Consider the following 26728-nt stretch of genomic DNA (forward strand, 5'->3'; position numbering starts at 1 on the left):
TGTTGGCCGTAAAGTTAAATGTTAAGTTAAAATTATCTCATTGTCTCCAATGAACATACACGACACTAGCAGTCATCACAAGAGTCACAACTAAAATTCTAGAATAGATTTCCTGTCCAAAATTTTCAGCCATGTTATAAAGAGAAAAGCTCCAAGACATCAGCTTTTGCTTAGATGCTCTATTGGGCCAGAAAAAGGTTACCAGAAAATGGCAATTGTACAAAACTGTATCTAAGATTTTACATTATAATTTATGATATACTTTTTGAGCATTGATAAATGACGTCTTTGAGAGTAAACACAACATGACCAACACACCAAAACACGAAGTATGGTTGACAAAACAGGTTCTGTGACAATCGTATGTCCAGAGTAAAAATAGCATTTTGTGATTGTGCTGCAATACTGTTTCAGTCAAATTCTCCAAACTGCAAAAAGCCTAGAGAAAATACTGTTAGTGATATATCAGTGTGATATATCAAAAGACAATGTTGTTCCACTTATTTTGCACTAAACCAAACACGTGAGGATTTATATGAAGTCAGACCTTTCTCTTTCTATATTATTGTCATGTTTTGCTGTGCAGCAGGCAGGATGTAGGACCCAAATGCAGGATTTGGAGACTGAATTATAAACTAAAAGCAGTAGCTTTATTGCTGGGGAAAAACTTGAAATGCAAGAAAGGTAAACTAGAAACGCAAACACAAAACTCAAACTAGGAAACTAGAAAACAAAACCTGAGGGAGCCTGAACATTACCATAAACACAGAGGAAAAACACACCATGGTGACGACACCACGGTGAGCAGGGGAACACTGAGGACTAAAATACACCGGCAGGATAATGAGAGGATGGGGAACAGCTGGGACTACTCAGACGAAACAAGACACGGGAAAAGCAAAACTCAAAACACTGAACACAGGACAGGATCTATCAAAATAAAACAGGAAACACACAACAGGCACAGAGGCACGGACCTGATGCTAAACAAAGGGAACGTGAAGCACAGGGACAGGAGTGACATGAGACATGACTGACTGGGGAACAAGAAAATAAACATAAAGACAAAACTTAACCTACACTAAACACGAGGGGCATGGGAACAAAACCCAAGAACTAGAAATCAATAAATACTAGAGAACTTAGGGAGCTAGAAATACAAAACAGAAACCCAAAAACACCAACGGTGATAAACAATGGTGAAGTCAAAAACTTATATAATGACACAAAAGGCTGGGTCACCGACACAGGACCGTGACAGTTATCATTTAGCAATAAACTGTTTGCATTATTATCCTTTGCTGTATCACACTCTTTGGGATTATCATCAATTAATGTTTACTTCCAGTGATGGATGGAGGAAATTTTTACTGCAGACAAAAACATTTTAAACAGCTTATTTTCTAACCAGACATCGCAGTGGCGGACAAGAAGAGAAAGAAGGCCATAGTGATAGATGTAGTTGTTCCAACCAATATCAGGAAGAAAGATGGTTGAGATATACCAAAAAGACTGAGAGAGGAGCCAGAGCAAATGTGGAGAGTGAAGGCAACGGTTGTCCCCATGAAGCACCCAAATTAGTGATCTCCAAAGCGGGAGAGTGGCTCCAACAGATCCCAGGAACGACATCCAAGATCTCTGTCCAGAGAAGTGAAGTCCTAGGTGCATCATATTGTAACTATACATTAAAATTCAGAAATTCCCAACAGCCAGACAACCCAGACTCTATATAGTTTGATGTCTTGTGCACCCCTAAATTTTATGTAGTGTTGTGTCAAAGTCCACAATAGGACATTGGAGGCCTAGCTGTTTGCATCCCATTGGCACCTTGTGTTTTTTTGCCTATATATATAGTTTTTTTTTTAATTTGCTGATTTATTTATTTTCAAAATCACTTTTTAACTTTTGTTTTCAGGGCTGGTAAGGTTTAGGAGATTAAAAAGATTTTGTTTTGGGTTAAAACATGGCCCTTCTTCCCAGAACTCCTCTTTGTTGACATATGATAAAAGATAAAATTGAAGGATCAATCGCAATAATCACATAACACTGTGTCAGGATACGTTAGATTACAGTCACAACTTAGCAGCTTTAATGCAACACACCATGCAGCTTTATTGTTTATTAGGTTATGGAACTATTTTTATTGAGCACCGAAGTGCAGAGCAAATATTTATTCAAAGTTTACAATGTCTCTGTCAAAGTGCACAGGTAAGCCTTGTTCACATCTAATAGCAATTTTTCTGGTGTAAGAGTTCCCACGGTACTCACAGTGGCCTGGCCTTCCCCCTTTTAGTTTACAGACAACAATGTCAAAAGGTTTTGTGCTTTTGGTCATCTCACCATATGGCTCTCCTGCACGGTCACAAATGGGTTTCACTAGACCCGTGGTAGCTCTGATAAAGGTGTTGGTCTCCTTACACTCATTGTCGGCAGTTTTAATGCGTCTACTAGCTATCACGCTGGTACACCTGTCAACACTCATCCGCTGAAAAATATGCTGATTTATAAACTTCTGGTAACGCTCAGTGATGTTAGCATTTACACAGAGTACAGTGGCAGAAAGCAGCAGCACAAACTGGGTCCTCATGGCTCCCTGTTGAAGAAAATGTGAAAAAAAATATTTTAGACAATTTGTCGCATCTGAGATGAGGACTGAGTAAAGGCAAACATTTACTCAATTTAGTTGTAAATTGACTGGATATTGTTCATATTGTTGTTGTTGTTATTTTATTAAAATGCACAGTGATCATATTAAACCATATCAACAAATAAACCTCTTGGAGATTTTAGCAATCATAGACTCTCTAGATATATACTCCCGAGGGAAAAGTACAATTTTAAATAAAGTCATATTTAACTTGTGTGTAATGGCAGAGCATTCTGAAAAAATGAAGAAACAAACCTTCCGAGTTTAAATCAGAAACTTTGTCAGGTCTCTCAGTTCTCCCGTTGTTAAGCTTGTGAAGCTTAAATGGAAAACAATAAAAAATATATGTAAAAATGTTACAATATCAATACCACATTACAGAGAATAACTTACCCGTATCAAGACCACAGTGACAGTGATCGGTGTCAAGTCTGCTCAATCATTTATAGAACTCATTTTGAACTTTGATTTCTTGGCTCAGCAATACGTGGGGAGGGAGTTCTAGATAAAATAATTCATTTGGGTAAAGGGACAAGAAGATAACAGTGTACTTTTTTCACTTTTTGGGGTGCTCTACAATTACACCAAGCCCCCTCAGGACTGGTACTTAAAATATAAGTTTCTCCTGATTTTAGTCACCAGATAAAAAGGCAGTAATGATCAACTTTTGTTATATATCAGACTATTGTTTTCAAAGAATAAAATCAAATGAAAATTAAAGTGCGAAGGTAAGAAGAATGAAGGGTGTGTAGTCAAGTACTATTAACCAGTACAGCCAAACATAAGTCATGTTCAGATGTGTATTTTAATTTCAAATGGTTGAGCAAATTTGGTTTCTTATGCAGTTAATACTTAACCTAAAAGAACAAAGCACAAATCGACAACATTTACAATAATTTTAATAAAGCCATTAAAAATCAACATAGCCTGACCACAAAAACATCTGTGGGGAAGAACAAACATACACCTCCTGCTTATATAAAGGTTTGCAATGTTTGGTGTTAAGGGTTATATTAACAGGAAAGAAGGTCGTAGGTACATTAGAACTGATCCAAATATTTGCTGATCATAGTTCAGTTTCAGTTTGAGTAAATGATAAAATGTTTACATTCCCAGTGGACTGTAAACATTTCTGACCTAAATCAAGAATAACAGCTTACACAGAACTGTATTTTATATGTTTATACTGTACTTTATATTCAGTATTTCTGACAACAAATGTTCTCCACTTCTTTTTAGTACATTTTCCACACGTTTATCTATTTACAGTGGTTCGTTCAAATTTGTTTAAGTACAGGTTGTGAATGAAGGGAAGAAGAAAAAATACCCCCAAGAAGCAGGTTATGAGCACAATAATAACAACATCTTGGTGCTATTTATTTATGTTTACATTGAATTCCATGCTCCACTTCTTTATAGATTCAGATTCAAGCTTCAAAAGAGAGGGCTTTAGGTCTCTTCCTGTGTCTTTAGGTCCCCTAAGACAGCGGTCCCCAACCTTTTTTGCGCCACGGATCGGTTTATGCCCGACAATATTGTCACAGACCGGCCTTTAAGGTGTCGCGGATAAATACAACAAAATAAAACTAGTACCGGTACCGAAAAAAATAAGATTTATTCATAACACACGTGAAAATACCCAGGAAAACCGAGTTAACGATAAAAACAATAACAAAATAACACTAAAAACCGATAAAAACCCTGAAAACTATACATTTCACACCTGAGCCTCAACTCTCGCGGCCCGGTACCAAACGACTCACGGACCAATACCAGTCCGAGGCCCGGGGGTTGGGGACCGCTGCCCTAAGACACAGGAAGTAAGTTTATGCTAATTCAAAAATGTATACAGTAAGAACAAATGTATCACTATTGTGTAACATGATCGTGTTAGCATGCTGACTAAGTTTCACAGCTCTAGTCAGTACATAGTGGAGCACTCAGTGCCCACAAATGCACACACACACAAAAGTTATGTGCAAATAACTAAAACAATCTATAAAGAGTAGGTCTCTTTAAAAGTATACATAATCATGGCTGCTTTCTTCAAGGTGTTTTTGAACTAAGGAAACAGTATTTGTCATTGCCCAGACTATGACAACACACACACACACACACACACACACACACACACACACACACACACACACACACACACGCACACACACTGCTAAAGCTCTCACACAGGTCTCTACTTGTGTCCTGTGTGAATTCCCCTCCCTCTCTCGAGACATAACACCCTCTGAAGATGAGCAACACCTCAACCGAGACTCATTTTGACTGCATGGAAATAAGGTTTTAAGAATGATGAAAAAATTAACAGTTGTCTATATTATTTTTTATTTCCTTCACCTCATTCGGCCAGTTTGCTGATGGATATCATGGATATTGTTTGCTGTAAAAATAACAGCAAACAATATCCATGATATGTGGAACCCTCAGCTTTGACTTTAGTGCCACTATTGATCTCATTGTTTATTCATTCTAAACCAAATTGGTTTTTTTTTTGCTATTATATAACTACTTTGATGTCATGCTTATTAAAAATGTAAATAATGGTTATCATTCCACTTTTTGCACAAATGCATTCCACATGTCTGATGATGCTGCTACCACCAGAGGGCACTCTAATACTTTTTATATATTAACCCAAAGAGAACAAACAAGGTGTTTAAACATGTAAACTGTTTTCATTCATTTTACAGTAATTTTTCACCACCTCTACTCTTTAACTGACATTACTCTTAAAATATGAGGTCACAAATGTTTGATTGTTAACTTAAGACACAATAGCAACCACAGCACTGCAGCTGCATGTGACTTCATTATTTCCAAGTTACTGTCCAAATCAAGACATGCATTGTGTGATTCTTACTCTGAATCTGAATAAGTACGCGGGACCACTGTGTGCGGTAAGACCATCTCTTTTACTTCCTGTATTACCATCTACCGGCATGCATTGCCAGTGCGTAACACGTAATTACACAATCAAACAGTGAACACATACTGCCCATACAACAAATGTACCAGAGACAATTATGAATACACCACATCTCCCCTTTTAAACAAAAACAGAATATTCCTTTTCTCAGGACAGAACTTCTCTTTTTCAAAGCCATACAAGAACATCTGGCAAACAATCTGCATTACATTTTTAACCTTTTGTTTTTGTTTTCTTGTTCTTTTCTTTTCTTAACAACTCTTTTTAGCTTTATTTTACTGTGCTCTACAAAACCCTTATAACACAGTTACATAACAACAACCTTTTTTTTTTTCTTACAGATCTAACTTTTTAGGTTTAACTATTGGCCTCCCTGACTTGGTTCTGACCACATCAGTGTTAACAGGTGTAGCAGGGATCACACTGGGTGTTTGAGGCTTCTGCAACACAGGCACATTAGCAGGTTCATGCACAGGTAAACTTAAAGGAATCAAATGCACACGATTACGCCTCACAGTCCCTTGTGGTAACTCCACTGTGTATGATCGGGGTGTAGAGTGATTTTGGACAACAGTGCCTGTAGTTTTGACATCAGTCACCCAAACTTGCTCTCCTGGGGACAGGCTGCATAAAGGTTTTGCGCGGTGGCGCCTGTTGAAGTTTGCCATGTCCATCATCCTCTTCTCCCTTTCCTTTCGAGCGAGCAGTGCGTTGTCCGGCAGTGTGGGCTCCAGCTGCGATGGAAGCATCGGCAGTGTGGTTCGCAGACGTCTGCCCATTAAAAGCTCTGCAGGGCTGTATCCGGACTGCAGTGGTGTAGCTCTATAGGCAAGAAGAGCTAGATAAGGATCAGCTGCTTTTTTCAGAAGATTTTTTACAGTCTGCACAGCACGTTCTGCTTCTCCATTACTTTGCGGAAACTTGGGACTGCTTGTGATGTGTTTGAAGCCGTATGCTGCTGCAAAGTCTGTAAAGATTTGACCTGAATACTGTGGTCCATTATCAGACATGAGGACCTCTGGGATGCCGTGACGGGCAAAGAAAGATTTCAGGTGAGTAATGACATCGTTTGATTTTGTCCTGTTTAACAAAGCAATCTCAACAAATCTAGAGTGATAGTCAACAGCGAGAAGGTAAGTTTTCCCTCCCAGCTCGAAAAGATCTGTGCCCACTCTCTGCCATGGGCGGGCAGGGTATTCTGTTGGCATGAGTGGCTCACTGTTATTGTGTCTTTCTTGAATACACGTTTTGCACTTGAGCACCATCTCAGAGATTTGTTGACTCAGCCCGGGCCACCACACTGTTTGGCGTGCACGAGCTTTACATTTTACAACACCTTGATGTCCTTCGTGTAGTTTTTCCAGCACCTCGTTTCTCATTGCTGAAGGAATGACAAGCCGTGTGTCTTTTAAACAAAAGGCCGTCTTCAACAGTGAGCGTGGCTCGGTCAGGCCAGTAATTTCGCAGTAAAGGCTCTTGTTTTGCATGTTCTGGCCAGCCTTCGGTGCACATGTCCATGACGCGAGCACACACACTGTCGCTTTTCAGTTGTTCCTTCAGTGTTTGCATATATGATGAACTGACAGGCATGTTTGCTACAATACTGTCGACATATATGTCTGTGCTTTCCATTAGCTCTTTGTCTGACAGGTTCATTGGTTTTTTCAGAGGTGAGCGGGACAAAGTATCTGCTGTCCAGAGCGATTTCCCTGGGGCGTACTGCACAGTGTACGAGTAACGCATGAGTCTCATTCTGAATCGCTGGATCCTGGGTGGCAAGAGATCCAGAGCTTGTCCTCCCAGTAAGGAAACGAGAGGTTTGTGGTCCGTTTCAAGACAAAAATGTTTACCAATCAGGAAATCACGAAAACGCTCACACGCCCATGTAGATGCCAGTGCCTCTTTTTCCACTTGTGCGTATCGTTGTTCTGTAGGAGAAAGGGACCTCGATGCATACGCCACTGGTCGCCATCCTTCTTCCCACAGCTGCAAAAGAACACCTCCGAGACCATAGGATGAAGCATCTGCTGATACTTTAATGTCTCTGTTGGGGTCATACATTGCGAGCACTGGGGGTGAGGTCAGGGCATCTCGTAATGTTTTGAAAGCTCTCACTTGGTCAGTTCCCCAATACCATGCGTTCTTTTTGGAAAGAAGATCTCGCAGGGCTTTGTCTTTTTCAGCTAAATGGGGGATGAACTTGCCCACTTGATTCACCATGCCCAGAAAACTGCGCAACTCTGACACATTAGTTGGCTCTGTCATTTCTGTAATTGCCTCCGTTTTCTTCGGGTCAGGACTGATTCCTGTATCCGCTATGATGTGACCCAAGAAAGCAACCTTGCTCTGGGAGAGCTCGCATTTTTCAACATTCAGCGTTATGCCTGCTTTTTCCAGTCTTTGCAGTGTAGCATGGAGACGGGAATCGTGCTCCTGATGGTTACGTCCCCACACCAACACATCGTCAATGTGACACACCACTCCTTCGAGACCCTCGATGACCTCCGCCATCATGCGCTGAAAGTGTTCGGGCGCTGAGTTGATCCCAAACGGTAGGCGGTTAAAGTGGAACCGCCCAAAGGGTGTGATGAAGGTGGTGAGTTTGGCAGACTCATCGGACAGGGGAATCTGCCAGAAGCCCATGTTGGCATCCAGTTTGCTAAACACTTTGGCTCCTGCGAGCATTCCGAGACTTTGTTCAACCGATGGCAGCACATATTTTTCCCTGCACACATACTCATTTAGTCCGGTAAAGTCTACGCAAAGTCTTAGCCTAGGGCTGTTTTTCTTTGGAACAACAACCATGCCGGCACACCAATCCGTTGGTTCCTCAACTCGGGTAATGACACCAAGCTCTTCCATTCGTTGGAGTCCCTCTTTTACCCTTCCCATCAGAGGCAGAGGAAGCCTTCGCGGAGTTTTGAGTGAGTACGGCACAGCATTCGGTTTGAGTTTAATGTGATAGGCCCGCTGCACTTTCCCTAGACCATTGCAAAGTTTAGGGTAAGTAGTCTTCAGAGTGTCCATTGAAACCGCGTCAACTCGCACCAGCAGGCCAAGAGCTGTAATGGCGGGCAGGCCTAGCAGTGGAGTGCTCAGGTTTCTTACAACATAGACCTTCTCTGTTGTCTGTTTCGCTCCGTAGTTGAGCTGTAGCTTTGTAAAACCTGCAACGTCCAGTGGTGTTTTTCCAGGGCCTAACAAAGGTTTTTCTGGCTGCTGGAGAACTGGTCTGTGTTCGTTAGCAAAAATCTTTGATAAGTCCGAGTCAGCTATTACAGTCACATCTGCTCCAGTATCCAGTTTGAAAGTGATTTTTGCATCTTTCACTTGTATGTTGGCTGTCCACGCCTGGCCGTCACTGGAAACTGAGCCTAGGAAGAAACCTTGCTCCTCTTCCTCCTCAATACTTTGCACTGTCTTGCTTTGTCTGCAGACTCGCTGGTAGTGACCTTTTTTTCCACATAAATGACATTTTGCATCATTTGCTGGGCACTCAGGTTTCGGATGTGGAGAGCCTCCGCACTTGTAGCATTTGTTACTTTGTCTCTTGCTATATTGCTGTTGTGTTTTGACAGTTTTATTTTTGAACATGTTGAACTTTGTTTTGTCGTGCTTTTGTATCACTCTGTCAACTGTTTTCGCATTTACATGCATTACATTTGTTTCACTTCTCAAAGCTGACTGTTGCTTTTTGATTTCTTCTGACTGCCTGGCCATATTTATAGCTTTATCCAAGTCCAAGTCTTTTTCCATCTGCATGCGCTCAGACAGCCTCATGTCGGCCAAGCCCACTACTATTCTGTCTCTTATCAGCTCATCGTGGAGCGGTCCGTAGTTACAGTGCTCTGCTAATGCATGCAAGGCAGTCACGAATGCATCAACAGTCTCATTCGGCTCTTGTTTGCGCATATTAAAACGTGCGCGCTCATAAACAACATTTTTCCTGACAATGAAAAAGTTGTGGAAGCTATCTCTCACTTTAGCATAGTCCCGTTGGTCTACATCACTTAACTTTAGTCCTCTCAGGACGTCATCCGCTTCGTCTCCCATACAATATATGAGAGTGTTCACTTGATTTTCCTCCGAGCTCGCAGACAGATTACTTGCCTGACGGAATCTCTCGAAGCGACGGACCCATCTTGTCCATTCGTGTGGTTTGGAAAAATCAAAGGGCTCCGGTGGTTGGATGCTAAACGTAGCGCTGGGAGTGCTAGCCGCGGTGCTAACTCCTGCCCTCGGACGATCGTCTACATCGTCATTCGGCATTTTGTTTCCACCTTCCCCTTCTCCTCACACTCGGCAGATGTATGGAGTCTTACGAGTCACACAGCACTTCTGACACCATGTGTGATTCTTACTCTGAATCTGAATAAGTACGCGGGACCACTGTGTGCGGTAAGACCATCTCTTTTACTTCCTGTATTACCATCTACCGGCATGCATTGCCAGTGCGTAACACGTAATTACACAATCAAACAGTGAACACATACTGCCCATACAACAAATGTACCAGAGACAATTATGAATACACCACATGCATAACATTCAAAATAGTTTGCTCTTAACATTTTTAAGCAATTAATTTCTATCCTCATTATACATGTTTGTATTTGCAAAGATCACCAAAAAGTGACAGTAAAATCGGTTTGTGGCTATGTTAGCAGCAAGTATCACAGAATGACTTCAAATCCATTTGATACAGAGGCAAAACATAGACCATGCTAGAATGATTTGTTTGATGGATTTGTGAGACTCTGGAGTTTCTTTAAGACCACTGAGAGTTAGCTTCATGATTCACAATTTGTAACCACCTGACCCACAATCTCAACTAGAGAACATAAAGTACATCATCGTCTTTGCGCTTTTGAACCTTGAGCATTCTCTGGTACAGGTCACAGTAGTTCTGAGTAATTACACTCAGTGTTTGCTCGGAAGCTGAGGAATGGTCAACCACAACTTAGTTTACTAGGTTAGCTGCACACTCTTTCTGTTTCCTACACTGTTGTGCACTTTTACACAGTGCTTTGAGGCTACTCTTTTCTGAAGAATAGAAACAGATCGCTGTTGCTTTATTACAAAAACAGATTGATGCTGACAGTATATGGATAGACAATATTATGGCTTATATGTTTAAAATCCCTGAGCTTTTAATGATAACACAGATTCATTTTCTAATCATTAATATAATTTGTATTAATAATGAATTGGTTATGTAATAGTGTGTATGATACATTGTTTAGATTTTCTTTCTATGAGATTTTATAAACCAAATATAAGCTGTGTAGGAGGTTATTTAAAAAGTCGGTTTTTGCACATATAAGCTGGTCATTTATTTCTAACATGGATCAGTGTCCGTTTCATAGCACCTAGGATAGATTTCTTCATATTTTATTTACATTTGATGTATGGGTTTCTTGGATTTCATGGTGTCACTGATGGTAAGGATGACGAATTATTTCCTGCACGTCTTTTTCTTGAATTGATTACCGTTAATAATGGTTTAGGTACAGTCGCCATTGTGCTTAGAGGAAGTGCCTTGCTGATGTTGGTAATCCAAGCATCACCTAGACCACCAGGAAGTCAAAATTTTGCTTTGACGTCTTAATGTAAACACTTACTCCACCCTATAATCAAGATTCTTACTCTTAAATCGTGTCCTATGTTCAGTTAAACATAGGACATGATTTAGGCTCAGAGGACAGTTATACAGATGAGACGATGAGACAGGAAAGAAGAGAGAGAAAGAAACAGAGGCTGACGATATGGACATATTCTTATGTAGCACTTTTCTACTGGAGCACTCCAGGAGCTTTATTAAACATGCATCTTTCAACCATTCATTGAAGGACTTTTTTCTATGCTTAAGCACTTTCTATCTAACGGGGGACCTCAGGTTGCATTTTGCCTTGTTGCACATGGTTACCTGCTTAACCTCTCAGCTAAACATGTGACCCTAAATCTAAATCTGAAAATTAACCAAGACTAGAGGCTAGCGCTAACACAGACATGTAGCAAAAACACGTTGAAGCGAAGTGTTCACCAACAGTAAGGTGCACGCATGCAGTGAAAGCTGAAAGACAAAAACACAAGCTCAAAAACGGAAACCACAAAAAAGAGTGGTGTGAATTCTTTACTTGAGATGTACTTGCGTCAACTCTTCTCTTTTTTTGTTTTCCTCTTATTTGATTTGTGCTTTTCTGTATTTTCCTGCTCTGTCTTATTCCTTTTAATTGTACAGCACGTTGGTTAATGCTCGTTATTTCAAAATGTGAATAGATTTACTTGACATGATTTCCTAGGTAACTCATTATTTATTTATATAGCATCAAATTACTGCAATAGTCACTTCAAGGTGCTTTATAGTGTAAGGTAAAGACCCTACTATACTTCAGAGAAAGCCACAACAATCAGACAACCCACTATGAGCAAGCACTCTGTGACAGTGGGAAGGAAAACTCACTTTTAACAGGAAGAAACGTCCAGCAGAACCAGCTGACGTGACCAGTTGGTGAAGGGAGGGAAAGAGGACAAACGCTTCGGCTGGTCAGACAAAAACCATTACCTTGCTTTTTTTTTTAAATATATTTTTACCTTTTGCATTTAGTGCTCTGAAAAATCTATATGAAACTTATATAATGTATCACCACATAATACACTTTTTTTCTCACACTGCACAGAAACATCAAACAGCCACCAAGTGAAGCTCACACTGAAGAAAATGCCTGAATTAACAAACCTTCCAACCTTCAAGCAGATGAGCTCAAACAAAGGAGGACACCAGGTGTCTGTCCTGTCAGCTAAGAACAGGAAACGGATCCAATAATTTGCACGAGCTAAACAAAACCTGACAACAGAAGTTTAGGCACTGACTGGTCTGCTGCTGTGACATTTGGATTGTAAGGTTACATCCATGTATGTAATTGGCATTGTAATAGCAAATTGGCCTGATTTTGGTGTAACTGTGTGGGCAACATTGTGTACCAAGAAGTACACAAGCTACTGAGCACACAAAGTGTTGAAAACATGACTTCACTGTGCTCGAATGGCATCCAAATTCTCCAAATCTAAATCCAGCACAGTACCTTTGTGATATTGTGGAATACAAAATGTGGAACATGAATGTACAGCCAAGAAATCTGGAGCAACTGTGTGAGCACACAATCGTGGGATGTCCCAAACTGTGAGTTTTGTTTACTCTCAGTCTGTGCTGCTGCGGGTTGGCTTGTGGTCCTACCTCTACCTCTCTTATATTAGCATCAAAAACATGTGAAAATCACACCTAAAATAAAGAGCTGGTCAACTGATCCAGGACAAACTCCTTTTAGTTTCTTTTTTTTGGCTTGACTTGTGTTAAGCACTGTTTAAATGTATAAATTTAGATGGCCCTCTTAGGGAAACAAAATATGACTGTTCAGTAGGCTCTAATCACTAAGTTATCAACATGCTATGTCCTCTCTGTCTGTACAATGCTGCCATCTATTGGTGAGAAACATTCTGGTCAATTAACATTAGTCAGGATGTTTTGACTTTCTCAGCTGCCTGCATGCTAATTAGTAGAAAGGGATGGATTCCATGCAAACCAGATAACATTAGGGAAATGTTAAGGCTCTCGTATATCATAGAGTGTGATCTGTAAGAAAACAGCAAAACACTCTTGTTATCAGAGTTAAACACTTTTATATTTCTCTGAAAGTAAAACATTTCTCAGTGTCTAAAATAAAAGCAGACCTGTCCTGTTGGACCAGTTCAAAGATAAGTATTCTTCTGGATTGATGTTAATAGTTAATAGTATGCACTAAAAACTTTTAAGACATTTTATTTGTGAGTTTCTGAGTTTAAGACCACTAAAGCATATCTCTGTGCAGATGCATTTTGCACCTTTTGCAACCACTAAGGATAACTGTCACATACTCCTACCTTTAGTGTATAACAAACACCCAGTTTTCTATGTAACCATCTTACCTCCAATCAGGTAAGGTCAGGTGTTCATTTACACCCTAAACCTATTACAAACGCTAAATGAAATTTTATTCAAATAAAATGAATGGCACATGTCCTTTTTTCATGTACTTTTTAGAATTCAGAAGTTACAGTTCAAATCAATATTAAGCAAAAATGTGAACTTAAAATACAAATGGAGTAGCATTTTCAAGGAGAGGCGATCAGTCTTAACTGCAGCAGTCAACTGTCCATCAGCATCAACACACCATCAGAAAGCAACAACTCAAGGGTAATGGCAGACCAGCCCAGGAGCAGCAATATGTTTAATGCCATAACTGGTGAGTTATAAGTGAGGAGGAGCCATCATGGAAGGCCGGGGGATAGAAGAAGTTGTTGACATTCAGAAATCCTACCAATGGCTGGACAAGGCTGGACTGAAAGAAAGCACAGAGGCACAATTATGGCAGCACAGGAAGAAACTCAGTGCAAGATCCATAGAGGCAGGGGTCTATCACACCAGGTAAGAACCCAGGTGCAGACCCTGTAAAGATGCCCCTCAGACAATCCAGCACATAACAGCAGAGTGCACGACGCTAGCAGGCAGGGCATACATGAAACACCATAAAAAAGTGTAATATAGTATACAGGAAGATTATGGCATGGAAGTCCCGAGGTCAAAATGGGAGTCGCCCCTTAGTGTGGTCCAGAATGACTGAGTTAAGATTCTGTGGGACTTCCAGACACAGATGATGACTAACCAGCCGGGCATAGTCATAGTGGACAAGCAGAGGAAGACTGCTACATTGATAGATGTACCAAACAACAGCAACATCAGGAAGAAGTAACATGAGAAGGTGGAGAAGTACCAAGAGCTGAAGAAGAACTCGAGAAGATGTGGAGTTTGAAGGTAACAGCGGTCCCAGCGTTAATCGGAGCACTCGGTGCAGTGACCCCAAAGCTACGAGAGTGGCTCCAGCAGATACCAGGAACAAAATCCGAGCTCTCTGTCCAGAGGAGTAAAGTCGGAGCAGCAAAGATACTGTGCAGGACCCTTAAGCTCCCAGGCCTCTGGTACAGAACCCAAATTGAACCTGGATGGACCCCCTTTGATTTCTTGACCTAATTCTTTATGGCATTGATTAAACAAGGTGCTGGAAACATTCCATACTGACATACTGCATGGTGACATACCATAATGACGGCATCATACTGCAAGTAAGACAGCTGTGAATCTCCCATTTCACCCCATCCCAAAGGTGCTCTAGTGGATTGAGCTCTAGTGACTGAAGACTGGGTACAGTAAGCACACTTTCCACTGGCACACTGTATTTAAAAACTCACACATGAAAGATTATTATAGTTTCAATGGTAGTTTAATTTTAACATTCAACATAAGTATCAATTATCACTCACATAATCGTGTTTTTTAAACCTAGGACATATACACGTGTTTGATTTTACAGTTATTTTCATTGTCAATAACTAATAACTGAGGTGCTTTATTTTGTTCAGAATGAAAAGCTAAGCAATCAGTATCAGGAGACGAAGATGTGCAGTGGGTAAAAGGAAACGAGGGGACAGTTAAAGGCTGGAACTGCTGTAAAAATGAGGATAGAAGCTAACAAGTAGGAAAATGAAAGGGGATAGGTTGTGAATGAAGGAGACACTGTGGGGAAAAGATAATATTCTCTTGAACATTGGAAGAAAAGTAGGGAATGAAAGGAAAATGTTCATAGTGAAGAAGCAAGAAGAATAAAAGTGTAGAAAATCATCATTTTAACACTGTTGCAAACCTTTAATAGCAGAGCTGTAAATTTACTGACGATGCTTTGCCTCTGTGTAAACAAAGCAACATTGTATAAAGTAAACAGTACAGTAGTAGTTACATCATATTAATACTTTTAATTGTGTTAGTCAACTGTGGGCAATAAGAAACTGCACAGGTAATGTATTTGTGTTCAGTTGTGTTGTTGTTTCTTGCGTGTAATCAGATTCTCTTATGTGACAAACTGACTGAAGCTGTTTTTAGTTGTGATGGTGGAGGTTTGCTGTGATCACACCGGAGCAAATTACATTTTGGTCAACAAGAGCACATAATAGTTTTTAACCTCCACCAACAATGTCAACACTCAAATTAAAACCATTATTGAATTACCAAAATCTTCACCTTTACAATAAAATGATTCCTTCCATATGCATTTTAAAGCAAATATTGGTTCTTGCATTATATATTGTTATTGTAACACAACAAATGCTCTATTCTTATAACAGAGGGTAAAACACAGAAATTGGTACGTGGTACTGCAGTTTCACATTCATCACAAAGCTATGAGGCACTTTCTACAGACAATCTTTCAAACTGAAAGAACTGCCACGTGGTTAAGGCTTTATATTACTTAATTCGAGGTTTTTATATTTCCTAGGACCTTAAAATACGATCTAATTAAGAGATTAGGGAGAGGTATACCACGTAAGGCCACACATTTATTTTGATTGTTGTTATGGACTGGTGTGAATTGCTACATGTGACACTATGATGCTTATTTATCCAAAAACAATTCAGTAGCAGCTGTTGAAAATATTGCAGCAAACCTTTTGGATTTCAACACAGGCACATCAAAAGTAGTGAACTTGCATAAATCAGCAACATTTTTCAATGATTTTTGACATCCTTATCTGTTAAGGCAAAAACATGTGACTTTGGTGTATTGTTGTTATTGAAACAGTTTGTCCTTGTTAAGCATTAATTGAATAGCAAACAGCGAGAATTGGCGTATTTGCTATTTATACCAAGTTTGACATCTCACATTGCAGCATTGACGTGTAGGTATTATGCAGGTGTGACATCACTCCATTTGTTATGGGTGTAAAAAAATACCTCGGAGCACAACCAGCTACACTCAGTAAGTGACTCTTGAGAGAAAACTTCTTGTTATTTAAAAGGATAACTCAAAAAAGATGTCTTCCCGTCTCCACTTGTGTATGTTTTAAATCTCAGCAGTCTAACTCGAACAAGTTCAGAGTGAGCATAATGCTGAATTTACAGCATGTTTTTCATTATTATTGATTTCTATGGGAATTTCTGATTCATAACATTTTCCAATGAATAGCAGATGCCTTTCCAATTTAATGTCAAACCTTATGTGGCTCCAAGTGTGGCGTGCAACAGCAAATAAGAATGACACAATATTAGAGCAAACTGTTAAATCATCTCTGTGAAAAGAGTCTTTTATGGGAACTCACATGTGAGGATAATGTCCATTATATAGAGAAGCAGGTTAGCTAGGCACATACAGTTCGCTTTTAGCCTCCAAGAAGGACTTCAAAAGCCTGCCACCTTTTCCTTTGTGTGGAATCAACAGAGCTCTTCTTCTTCTCTGCTCTTCTCTCCCAGTGTCCCACACATTGGCACTCACATTAACATCATGCAAATACACTTAGAAGATATAAAATTCATTGGGTTAGGGTAAATATTTATATAGATTTACACATATATAAATTCATATACTTTTAAGGAATGTTAATCTATTTTGCTGTGTACTTCTTACAAGGTAAAAATAACATTTTTATACTATGCAACACATTATATAATCAACATATTACAAAAATCAGTCCTTTTATCATCTTTTAGAAAAAAAAATCCATAATAAAAATAACTTCTATGTTTTTTTCTCACTTATATCTTACAATATATTTTCTCTCTGTCAAAACACACACACGTGTCCCATTTTTGTTTCTGTTTATCGTTTCTCTTGGCAGCAAATTGGCAGCGGTCAAACAAAATGTGGAAATTAAAAATTGTGTCATGCTGGTGCTCATCAATGTGGAAAATTCTCCGAGCGACAACTTCGTTGATGTGTGGAATTCACAAAAAGGCGGCGGTGAGTGCTGCAAAACAAACTGCCGTGCTGTTACAACGGACATTTGGAGCAGCCGCATTCCAGAGCGGTTTCCATCTCCTCTGAGTACGAGGTGCCGTCTGTGCAGCGGAAAACCACCTTCCTCCGTCTGGTCTTGGTGACGCTACAGCAAACACCAGGTGAAGCCTGGCAGGATCTGGAACAGTCCATGCGGGGAATCTTGCTGGTGGACGTGCATGTTCTTAAGGGTTGGTGGCGCTTCAGCTGTTCTCTTACCATTTCTCCTTGACATGTGATTTCTGCATGTTGGTGGCGTTAAAAAAAAGCACATTTTAAATCATAATATGCTCTCATTCTCGGCAAATTTCCGTTTCTTCTTTTTATAATCTTTCAGTGTTACCTGTGTCACAAATAGGCCCGGTGAACCCTGGCTGACAGTGACAGAACGGCTCTCCCCTTTCTGACACCCGACACTCCCCACGCCCACAGCGAACCCCCCTGCATGCTGGAGGCTCCTGTCGTCGGTTACAGAACTGACCCTGATAGCCTTCATTACACTGGCAACTGTAAGACTGACCCTTGGGAACACACTGGCCATGAGAACATCTGGAGAAAGAGCAGAGCAGAAGGAAAACATGTTACAGGAGAGAATTATGCTGGGGTTGGAAAGTGGTTTCATCCATGGTTGCTTTAAAACCACTAAACCCACATGATTTCAAAATCTATACTAAACAGATACCTGGCTGGCTTGTATGACAAAATGGCATTAGAAACATCACAAACAGGTGGCAATTATTCATTTTATATAACAAACAGAAAATAAAGCTTGACCAGGGAAATTTTGCTTCTGTGTGTGGTCAAAGGGTCTGACACGAGGGTTTCTTTCATTCTCCTATCAGTATAACTTAGCAAACTAAACTAAAACTGTTACAAAATGCACGCTTTACAGAATGTGTGCCCCTATGAGTTAGTAATTGCAAGTTAAATTCACACCTCACATTCAATGTCTCTGCCATTTTGGCTTACCTGTTGTTCTGACAGAGGTTTGTGCCTGTCGTCTGGTCACACAGAGCCCCACTGCGTCCAGGAGGACAATCGCAAGTTACTCCCGTCTCCCCTCCTTCTCTACATGCACCCTGTGCACAAACACTGCACGAATGACACCCCGCAAGAATGCCATCACCCTAGTGACAGAACATAAAATGAAGAAATCACTGTTAGAAACGACAAGCATGGAGGTAGGTGGCGCAACCAGAGAAATGTTTTGATGTTGCCTTAATGCTGCAGCCCTTCAAGGGTCCAGATTAAATATGTTTCCAAATTGGAAAGACAGCATGTATACTTTTCCATAGCAGCTGCTGACTTTGTTGAAGTGCCTTAAAACTCATCAGACTTCTACTGTGGCTTATATTATGAAAGTGAACGCTTGCTTGGATTGGATCCTTGCTCCGAACCCAAAACAGAACACTGCTGTCATAAGGTTTTTCACTATGATTTTTTACATGGTATTTCAGCCAGATGTCCTCTTACTATTGCCAAACATAACTTTCTTTGATGATATGTTGATAGGCGAACTTACAGGACAGAGTTACGGGATTATGAGTTACAAAACCAATGTAGGCCATAGAGTTCTCAATAAAACCTTCAAGGTTTCTTAACAGCACTGAATGAACTTATGATACTTTAATTTTATTTTAACATGCTACTGTGCGTTCTAGTAAATGCTGTGGAATCTATGCCAGCCGTTGAGTAATTACCTTGCCCTCAATTCTTTGTAGCTGTCCTGCTCCTCTGGATCTATAACTCAGGTCTTGAGGCTCCCCATTGATCTGGACATTGTGGACGCAGCCACTAAAACCCTGAGGGGATCGTTCAGGCCCTGGACGCAGACCTGAGGCCACGACCTGGGATGGCACTCCTGGGAATTGGTGAAAATAAAACCAGAAACAGACAGAAATGAGCAGTAATAACAATGGAAAGTATAGTATAATGTTTGATTAAGATATTTCCTTTATTGGTTTCATTCTGGCTTGGCTTACACTGAAATACAGTGTAAAAAACAACAAGGATACAGCATTGCAGCTCTCACTATTGCACAATAACAGTATGTCTCTCTTACTCGAGAAAAAAGGAGTTACTGTTCTCAGAGGCGTGTCTACCCTCTTTCTTGAAGAAAAGTTGAATAAAAACAGTTTTCCACTTCCTTACCACAACCCTTGCTGTGATTTAGTGTGCGTTAGTCTGCGTGCGCGTTTGCATGTTGTGTGTGCCTATACGCGTATGTACCCATGCGCTGCACAGCAAACAAGAAGTAGGGTAGGCCAAAGTAACATCTGTGTACCGCAAATGCATCGTGTTTATGAAGAAATGCGTGTGCGTACCTCCTATGTAAAGCTGGGTGTTGTGGTCGACGGAGGGCTGGCGTGCCAGCTTTCCCAGGCTCTTGTTGGTGCTGTTATCCACCACTAGGCTCAGTGAGTGGTTCTGAATAAGCAGCTCAACTGTGTGGAAAAGCCCGTCATTCACAGACTCAACGCTGTAACGAACGCACAAATGCACACAAACAGAAAAAAAAGGACATAATTTCAGTACGTGCATGATTATGATAGATTACCGTTGCAAAAACTGTTAGAGCAAATTGGAAAAACAGACCCAAAACAGACTCCAAACATTTTCGAGTCAAACTATTTTTTCTTTGTTTTGTTGTGTTTGCAAATCGACCAACCTAAATGAAAAAGAAATTAGGGAAATCTGTGTCGAAATGCTATCCCGAGACATAAAACACACTGATTACATCCTCAATATTGTGTTACTGTGGAAGGGATTATAATGTGCGCTTGATCTATTTCATGATTTCCTAACATGGGGGTTGAGGCCCAGTACTTTCTAGCAGCACATGGGCTTGTTTGTTCTGATGAGCTCAAGCCTTGGGGCAAAACCGGATTCTTACAATTTAATAGCCGGACTCAACCAGTTTGGACCATTGTGGTAAAGTTCTGATATTTTTTGGAAGAATAAATGTTTCCATTGAAGAGAAGTCTGCAAAGAACTAACATTATGACCTTTTGCACCACGTTTGACCCTGGGAGGAAAGTGTATGTGTTCTTGTGTGAATGCGTGTGTCTGAGATTCTCTGCTAAGTGGTTTTTGCTGGAGGGGAGACAGACAGCTATAGAGACAGTGGTTTGGCAAAGCTGAGAGAAGGAGAGAGAGAGAGCGAGAATGAGAGACAGGGAGGGAAAGAGAGGTAAATCGCGGGGTGGTAAAGTTGACCGTGCCTCCGCTCAACCAAGTTCTTGCAGAACATCAAAAACAGAAATGAACAAGTGAAGCTACTCTTTCTGCTGGTGGTCTGCTCCAGACTCCCACAGCGAAACATCAGGACAATACTTCCCTTTGTCTGCAACCACTTATTTGCTAACTAGCTAAGGAGCCTTAAATCAGCTGTGATTGACAGCTGTTTATAGAGCGTTCAGATTACAGCGATGTTACATTAACAGCAAATGGAGCAAAGTTTGTGAGTTCTGGATATAGGCCAGTGTGACTTTCATAAAAATGCTGACCATACAGAAGGACAAAAGAACAGTATGCATTACAACATACAGTATAACACATTAACAGGCCTTAAAAAGAATCAAGAATTTATTATCGACTCATTTGCTTTGTCTCCTCACGTGACACTGTCCTCGACAACTGGGTAAAAATTAGGAATCTATTTTTTTAACCAGTTTCTATTAATTGAAAGTGCTAATCTGAGATTTGAATGGAGGTTTTACAAGGACATGTGACTGTCCATCAACAAATGTGAAAAGCATTTGATTGTCATGACATCAGTCGTGTTCAGCACGCAGCTAAAAGCTTGTAAAATAACAACTGTAGACTCAGTATAGACACATACATGGTTTCCATTAGGAACCATGTAATTTAATAAAGGCTGAGAACAGGCCTAGTAAACATAGCAAAATGATGGTCTGCTAGCCAGAAAAATCAGTTATGTACCTCAGCAGCCTCCTCCTCAAACCTAACTTTGTATTACTCTAGTTCTTTCATTTTTTGCATTACATATCATTCTCTTCTTTCCTCTTTATTCATCATTATCTTCTTCCCCATCCACTTCCTCTTCTCTTTTTCTCCTTTTGCTCTGCTTCAATCACCTTTCTAGCCCCAATGTCATTTAACAGTCATTTTTACCCTATTCCTCTTCTAAAGCTTATTTGCTTTCAGTCCAAAAGCTCTTCATCTCATTTTCCCCTCATTTGCTCAACTGCTTGTCTTCTTAAATTAAATGGAGCTGCTCACAAAGCTGAAAACTCTCAGATTGATGTGTTGTTTAGGAACCCTATAAACACATTTTTTAACACATGGACATGGCAAACACAGCACTGGACTTGTTGTGAAACCAAAAATCCACCAGATGGAAGTAGCTGACTAAAGACTAGCGTGTCTGAGTCTGAGCAGCTGGCAGCGCTGCAGGTGAGTGTATGAGTTTGAATGTTACCAACATTAAACGTCCTTATTTTTTAAAGTGGATATTTTCAATAGCTTGTCCATGATTTGTGTGCCTGCATGTTTGTGAATTATTCTGCAGATTTAAAGTATATAACAGCAAAAAGGTCCTGGGTTTAAATACACTGGCCAGCTCGAGCCTTTCTGTGTGGAGTTTGCATCTTCTGCCTTTGCTTAGGTGGGTTTTCAACAGGTACTTCCTCCCACAGTTAGAAGACATGAATATTAGGTTAACTGATTAATCTAAATTGTAAGTAAACTATAAGTCTGAATGTGAGCAGGAATGGGTGCTTGTCCCTTGGTATTAGCTCTGAGATACATATGCATATTGTCCAGTGTGCGCCCCACCTTTTGCGCTATGACAGCTCGAATAGGCCCAAGCCTGACCATTAATTAAACAGGCAGTTACGAAAATGGATGGATGGATACAGTGCTTCCAAATGTGTGCACAATTGTGTATGTTTTAGACACTTCTAAAGAGCACTCTGTTAGCCCTGTGTATTAGTACAAGAAACTGTCCATTATAGAATTCAATAAAAACAAACACACAGCCGTAGCAGATTGAAACTGCTTCTCTCTCTAACTTTCACTGTATTCATCCAAAGCCACAAGGGACAACAATTTCCTGTCAGTCCAAAATCCTGAATGAGCACATACACACACAAATAAACTTCACCAAAAAGAACTTCCCAAACCCCAAAACTGGCTTTCTGTCATATAACAGAGTCTAATACAAACCCAGAAGTAATTACAGGTCATTGACTTTATCTCAAACTGAAAAAACATATTTGGATTAGAAATAACCATGGAGATCCTCTTACACTGTTAAATCTAATTAGCCACTCCTGTCATTTATTACGCTGTTTCTGAAGCACATTTGCTGCGTCTGTATGTGAGCTTGCAAACATGCATGTGTGAATGTTTTTTAACAACTATACATCTACAAGTCTATACAACTACAGTAGTATGTAGTCTTTGTGCAATATCGAAGTATGTTCGAGTGAGCTAACTTGTTTGTGAGACTGTATGTATGTGTGTGTTAAACAGCCCAGTCTGATTACAATGATGCTCAGCAGACACACATCCCAGTTCCATATTGCTGTGGTAACCTCAATTAGCCATTACTGAGACAGCAGCTGGAGAATGGAGCACTCCTTCACTGTTTTCTTTCCTTATTTTTTCAGCTTTCACTAAACCAGGCTGGCCAGTTCAGATGAAATTTGTACTTTTCAGGAGTGGATTCGCTGCGTTTTGATGTCGAGTCTCAGGAATGAGGACTTGTTGTTTCAGGCCTCTAAGAACTCAGTATTCGAATGTCTCAATAGCCTCTGAGAATTTTAAACCTATAATGTTCAAGGATTGTCTGTCTGTTTTAACCACAGCCTTGTGGCCAGATTCAGGTCAGACATTCAGTCACTTTATTCACCCAAATGAAGGTCCAAAATCTTGAGGAAGCCCTGTATCTGAATAGAAACTGCTTGCTATGGTCACTCGTTTGTATGTATGTTTCCATACTGGGTGTATGTGATACGCTGCATATTTAAGTGAGTTACAATTAAGGAACACCTGCACAAAGTCCAACTGTTATGTTACGTTATGCCCTCCAGAAATGATTATGTTTGACATAAGCTCAAATCCATGGCCATTTATAATGCTTCTTCCATTCTTTGCATCACTTTCCCTTTTCTCTTGTTCAACCATCCGTCATCATCTTCCTTCAACACTTTACCTGTCTTTCTTCTGTCTCCTTTCTGCCCACTCATCCATTCCCCTATCCTTTTTTTTCTATGCTGCCTTTACTGCTCGATCCCTTTCTCCTTTCAAGAACCCATCCATCCCTGCACCACTCACTCTGTCACTTGCTGATGAATAACAGTAGATGTGCTCTCTTTGACCTGATGGGAGATTAGTGTGACATTTAGTAAAGGGCACCACATGAATACACAACAAACAGATGCGTTGTGCCCCGTCCCCTGCACACTGGCATGCACACACAAAGGCACACATTTTCATTTAACACTTTCATCTGGCGCTAATGAGGGCACAGTGAAAGACTTGTACACCTTCCCCTGCCTCTCCTTCTGTAGCTGCCTTCCATCTCGATTTTTTTTTTTGAACTACAAAAAGAGACATTCCCCTCTTCAACACATCCCTTGTATTCATTTCAGTTTAATTATTCCCTCTGGTTTCTGCCTCTGTATTTTTTTAGTGAGGCCTGTTGAAATTCTCCTCCTTTTTGCAGTCCTCAATTTCTTTTTTCCCTTTTTTGCTGTTGATATTTGTGTTGTCTGGACAGGTTTGCTTCTGTCAAAAGGTGCATGCACCAAAAGGCATATGCAGTTCCAATACACTGTGTATGTATGTAAATGTTTGCATTTCTCTAGTATTAGCCACCTCTCTGTTTTAAAGCTAGCCAGTGGATTTTTTTTTAGCTCCATTTTTGTTATGACAAATATTTATCCCACTGATCAGTTGTGATCACTCATAAGTATGGCTAGTCGTCAACCTCTTATACCTATAGTGACCCATATTATGTAGGAGATATATAGTGGTGGTGAATAAGTGCATATAAATTCCTGATTGTATTCTACCAGGTTATCAGGGTGATACAAGTCACTTCTCACCCATCACATGGTAACCTGTGTTCAGCATTGTGAAAGTGTATATTTTAACGCTACACTTTAACAATGCTGAAATGTAACCCAAATGGCGAGTATCAAACTCAAGTCTTGAAGGTCAATGTTGTGTGACTTATTCCACGGCCGACTCTCTTCTCTCCTTCAGCATATTTCTCGAGCTGTGGAAACATCATTCATGATCAGTGAGATGTCACAGCCGTCATTAAACAAGGTGGTAACTGCATACTGAGCTTGCCACTTGGTGAAGCAGGCTGTCAGTGGGTGATATCTAAGTGTGATAGCAATGCATGCATGGCCTCTTAACTAAATTACATGTATGGAAAAATACAGAATGTATAGAAAGTGATTGTGCATGTTTTATGAGGAAAGAGAAATGAAATTATTACATTTGCTATCATTTAGGTTGCACACAATGTGCTTTAATGGCTCTTAGTAATGGTTATTTTAATAGCTATTACTGTAAACTGTAAAATTTGTTGACAAATGAACTCCACAGGGGACCTTACACGTAATCTGTAAGAATCCACAGACGGACTGGTTTCTCATTTAACACTGGTCTGTGTTATCTGGCCATGACTGCTTCATTTCAGCACACTGTGCCAAACTGGCTTGAACATATCGCCCAGGCTCTCTAGTTTCTTCACAAGATAACTAACCCAGGGATCACTCAGAAACATCCCAGGGACTGGCACTGGTTTCTGGCGCTGGCTGTACAACCGCTGTATAGTCAGTGCCATATTTGGGATCTGCCAGAATTGCTGTGCTAAGATTGTGGTGGTTAAACAGTTACGCCATTCTGGACACTATCAGTTCAGTGGTGGCAGGGTGTTTTGTGGTGCCTGCCCAGCCATGTGGTTTGAATTAGTTTACAATGTATTTCTAAATTAGGGGAGATAAGACAGTCAGAGTCATGTAATCAAAAAATGGCAACGCATAGCAGCTTGTGGTAAAATAAGCCTCAGTACTGGAGTTCTGCCTTGTCTCCTTTCAGAGACAGTGTTTACTGAGAGCTATAGCATTGTAGGCTTAGACACGACTTCATTGTATGGATCTTTGTTTCATACTCTGTCACTCCCATATCCGGATTTGTTTTTTCCCATTTGACACTATTTTTTCTGCTTTTTATGTTCTTAAAGTACCGGTATACGTTCTCTCTCTACCCTGTCGTCATCTGTCTCTCTCCACTTTTCTCAGTTGTTCTTGCACTGTGTCTGTCTGTTTCCCTTCCAGGCGTGGCCCATGTCAAGTTAACAAGACCAGACAAGGATAATTCCCTGACTCAGTCTGTGGTTTGCTTTTTCCCTCTGTTCTTCGCCCTCTTTCACTCCATCCCTCGGTCATCCCTCAGTCCTCTCTCATCCATCCTGCAGTTCAGCTGCATTACATGGTCTTTTCATTTCGACGGCTTCCATCCATCTGTTTTACCCCTTCCGTTTTCCTCCTTTGGCGGGAAATGTATTCTACTCAGTTATCTGTTTATTGTGTCGTCTGGTCTTTCATTCATGCCTTCCATCCAGCATCAGTCCATCCATCTGGCTTTCTGGGTCTCTTTCTATCGTTATCAGACTGTTAGCAGATCAATCTGTCTTTCTATGCATCTGTGTGTCTCTGTTGCTGTCCCCTCTCCTAGTCAACCCTTTCAGCCCTGCCTCCATCCCACCCCATCTGTGCCAACATCTAATTAGCTTCATCCCATCATTTTCAGTCTTTCATTTGATCCTTCCTTCCTCTATAATGAGCCATTCCTCTTGTATTCTCCTTGCTTTTCCCGATATGTCATTCATTGTTAAACACAAGCACATATTCTTTTTAAGGTCATATTTGATATATGTGGCTTCCACATGTCACCCTACCCAAAAGAAACAGAATAGCACCACAGAAATCAAAAGATTATACAAATGTCAAACATGATAGTTTAGTAGGTTTTTCTTTCCAACCAAGAAAGAACATCTTTAAATAAAGGGCTGCAGCTCTGAAGCTGAGCTGAATGCCTAACTGTACTGGTGGAGGTCTGGAGCAAAGTTGATTACTATCAATACATGAGTCTTCTGAACAACTGCTAAATATATAACACAGCATCTCTATTGAGCTATGGCCCTCTGTGGTAAAGGCACAGCATGGAAGAAAAAAAAAAACAAAAACTGAAAGATATTGTCCTAAAGGCAAATTCTGATTTTCCACCCAAATGGCG

The 26728-nt window shown here is 40.4% G+C and overlaps 1 protein-coding gene across 2 annotated transcripts in view; it reads right to left on the bottom strand.

The window, feature by feature from the left end:
- Positions 1 to 14893: 14893 nt before the first annotated feature.
- The window catches only part of slit3 (slit homolog 3 (Drosophila)), a 247638-nt gene continuing 235803 nt past the window's right edge, over positions 14894 to 26728 (bottom strand). For both annotated transcript variants that reach the window (XM_085283729.1, XM_085283739.1), the window contains 5 exons: positions 19774 to 19928; positions 19150 to 19310; positions 18419 to 18576; positions 17793 to 17998; positions 14894 to 17691 (listed from right to left, as the gene is read on the bottom strand). In XM_085283729.1, coding sequence (XP_085139855.1) covers positions 17444 to 17691; positions 17793 to 17998; positions 18419 to 18576; positions 19150 to 19310; positions 19774 to 19928 — 928 coding nt within the window. In that variant the 3' untranslated portion in view covers positions 14894 to 17443. The remainder of the gene's footprint in view (positions 17692 to 17792; positions 17999 to 18418; positions 18577 to 19149; positions 19311 to 19773; positions 19929 to 26728) is intronic.

This window comes from Mchenga conophoros, linkage group LG2, assembly GCF_057382185.1.
Source record: "Mchenga conophoros isolate Kocher_MC1m ecotype Shallow Benthic linkage group LG2, M_conophoros_male_GT1.1, whole genome shotgun sequence".
Classification (NCBI taxonomy): Eukaryota; Metazoa; Chordata; class Actinopteri; order Cichliformes; family Cichlidae; genus Mchenga; species Mchenga conophoros.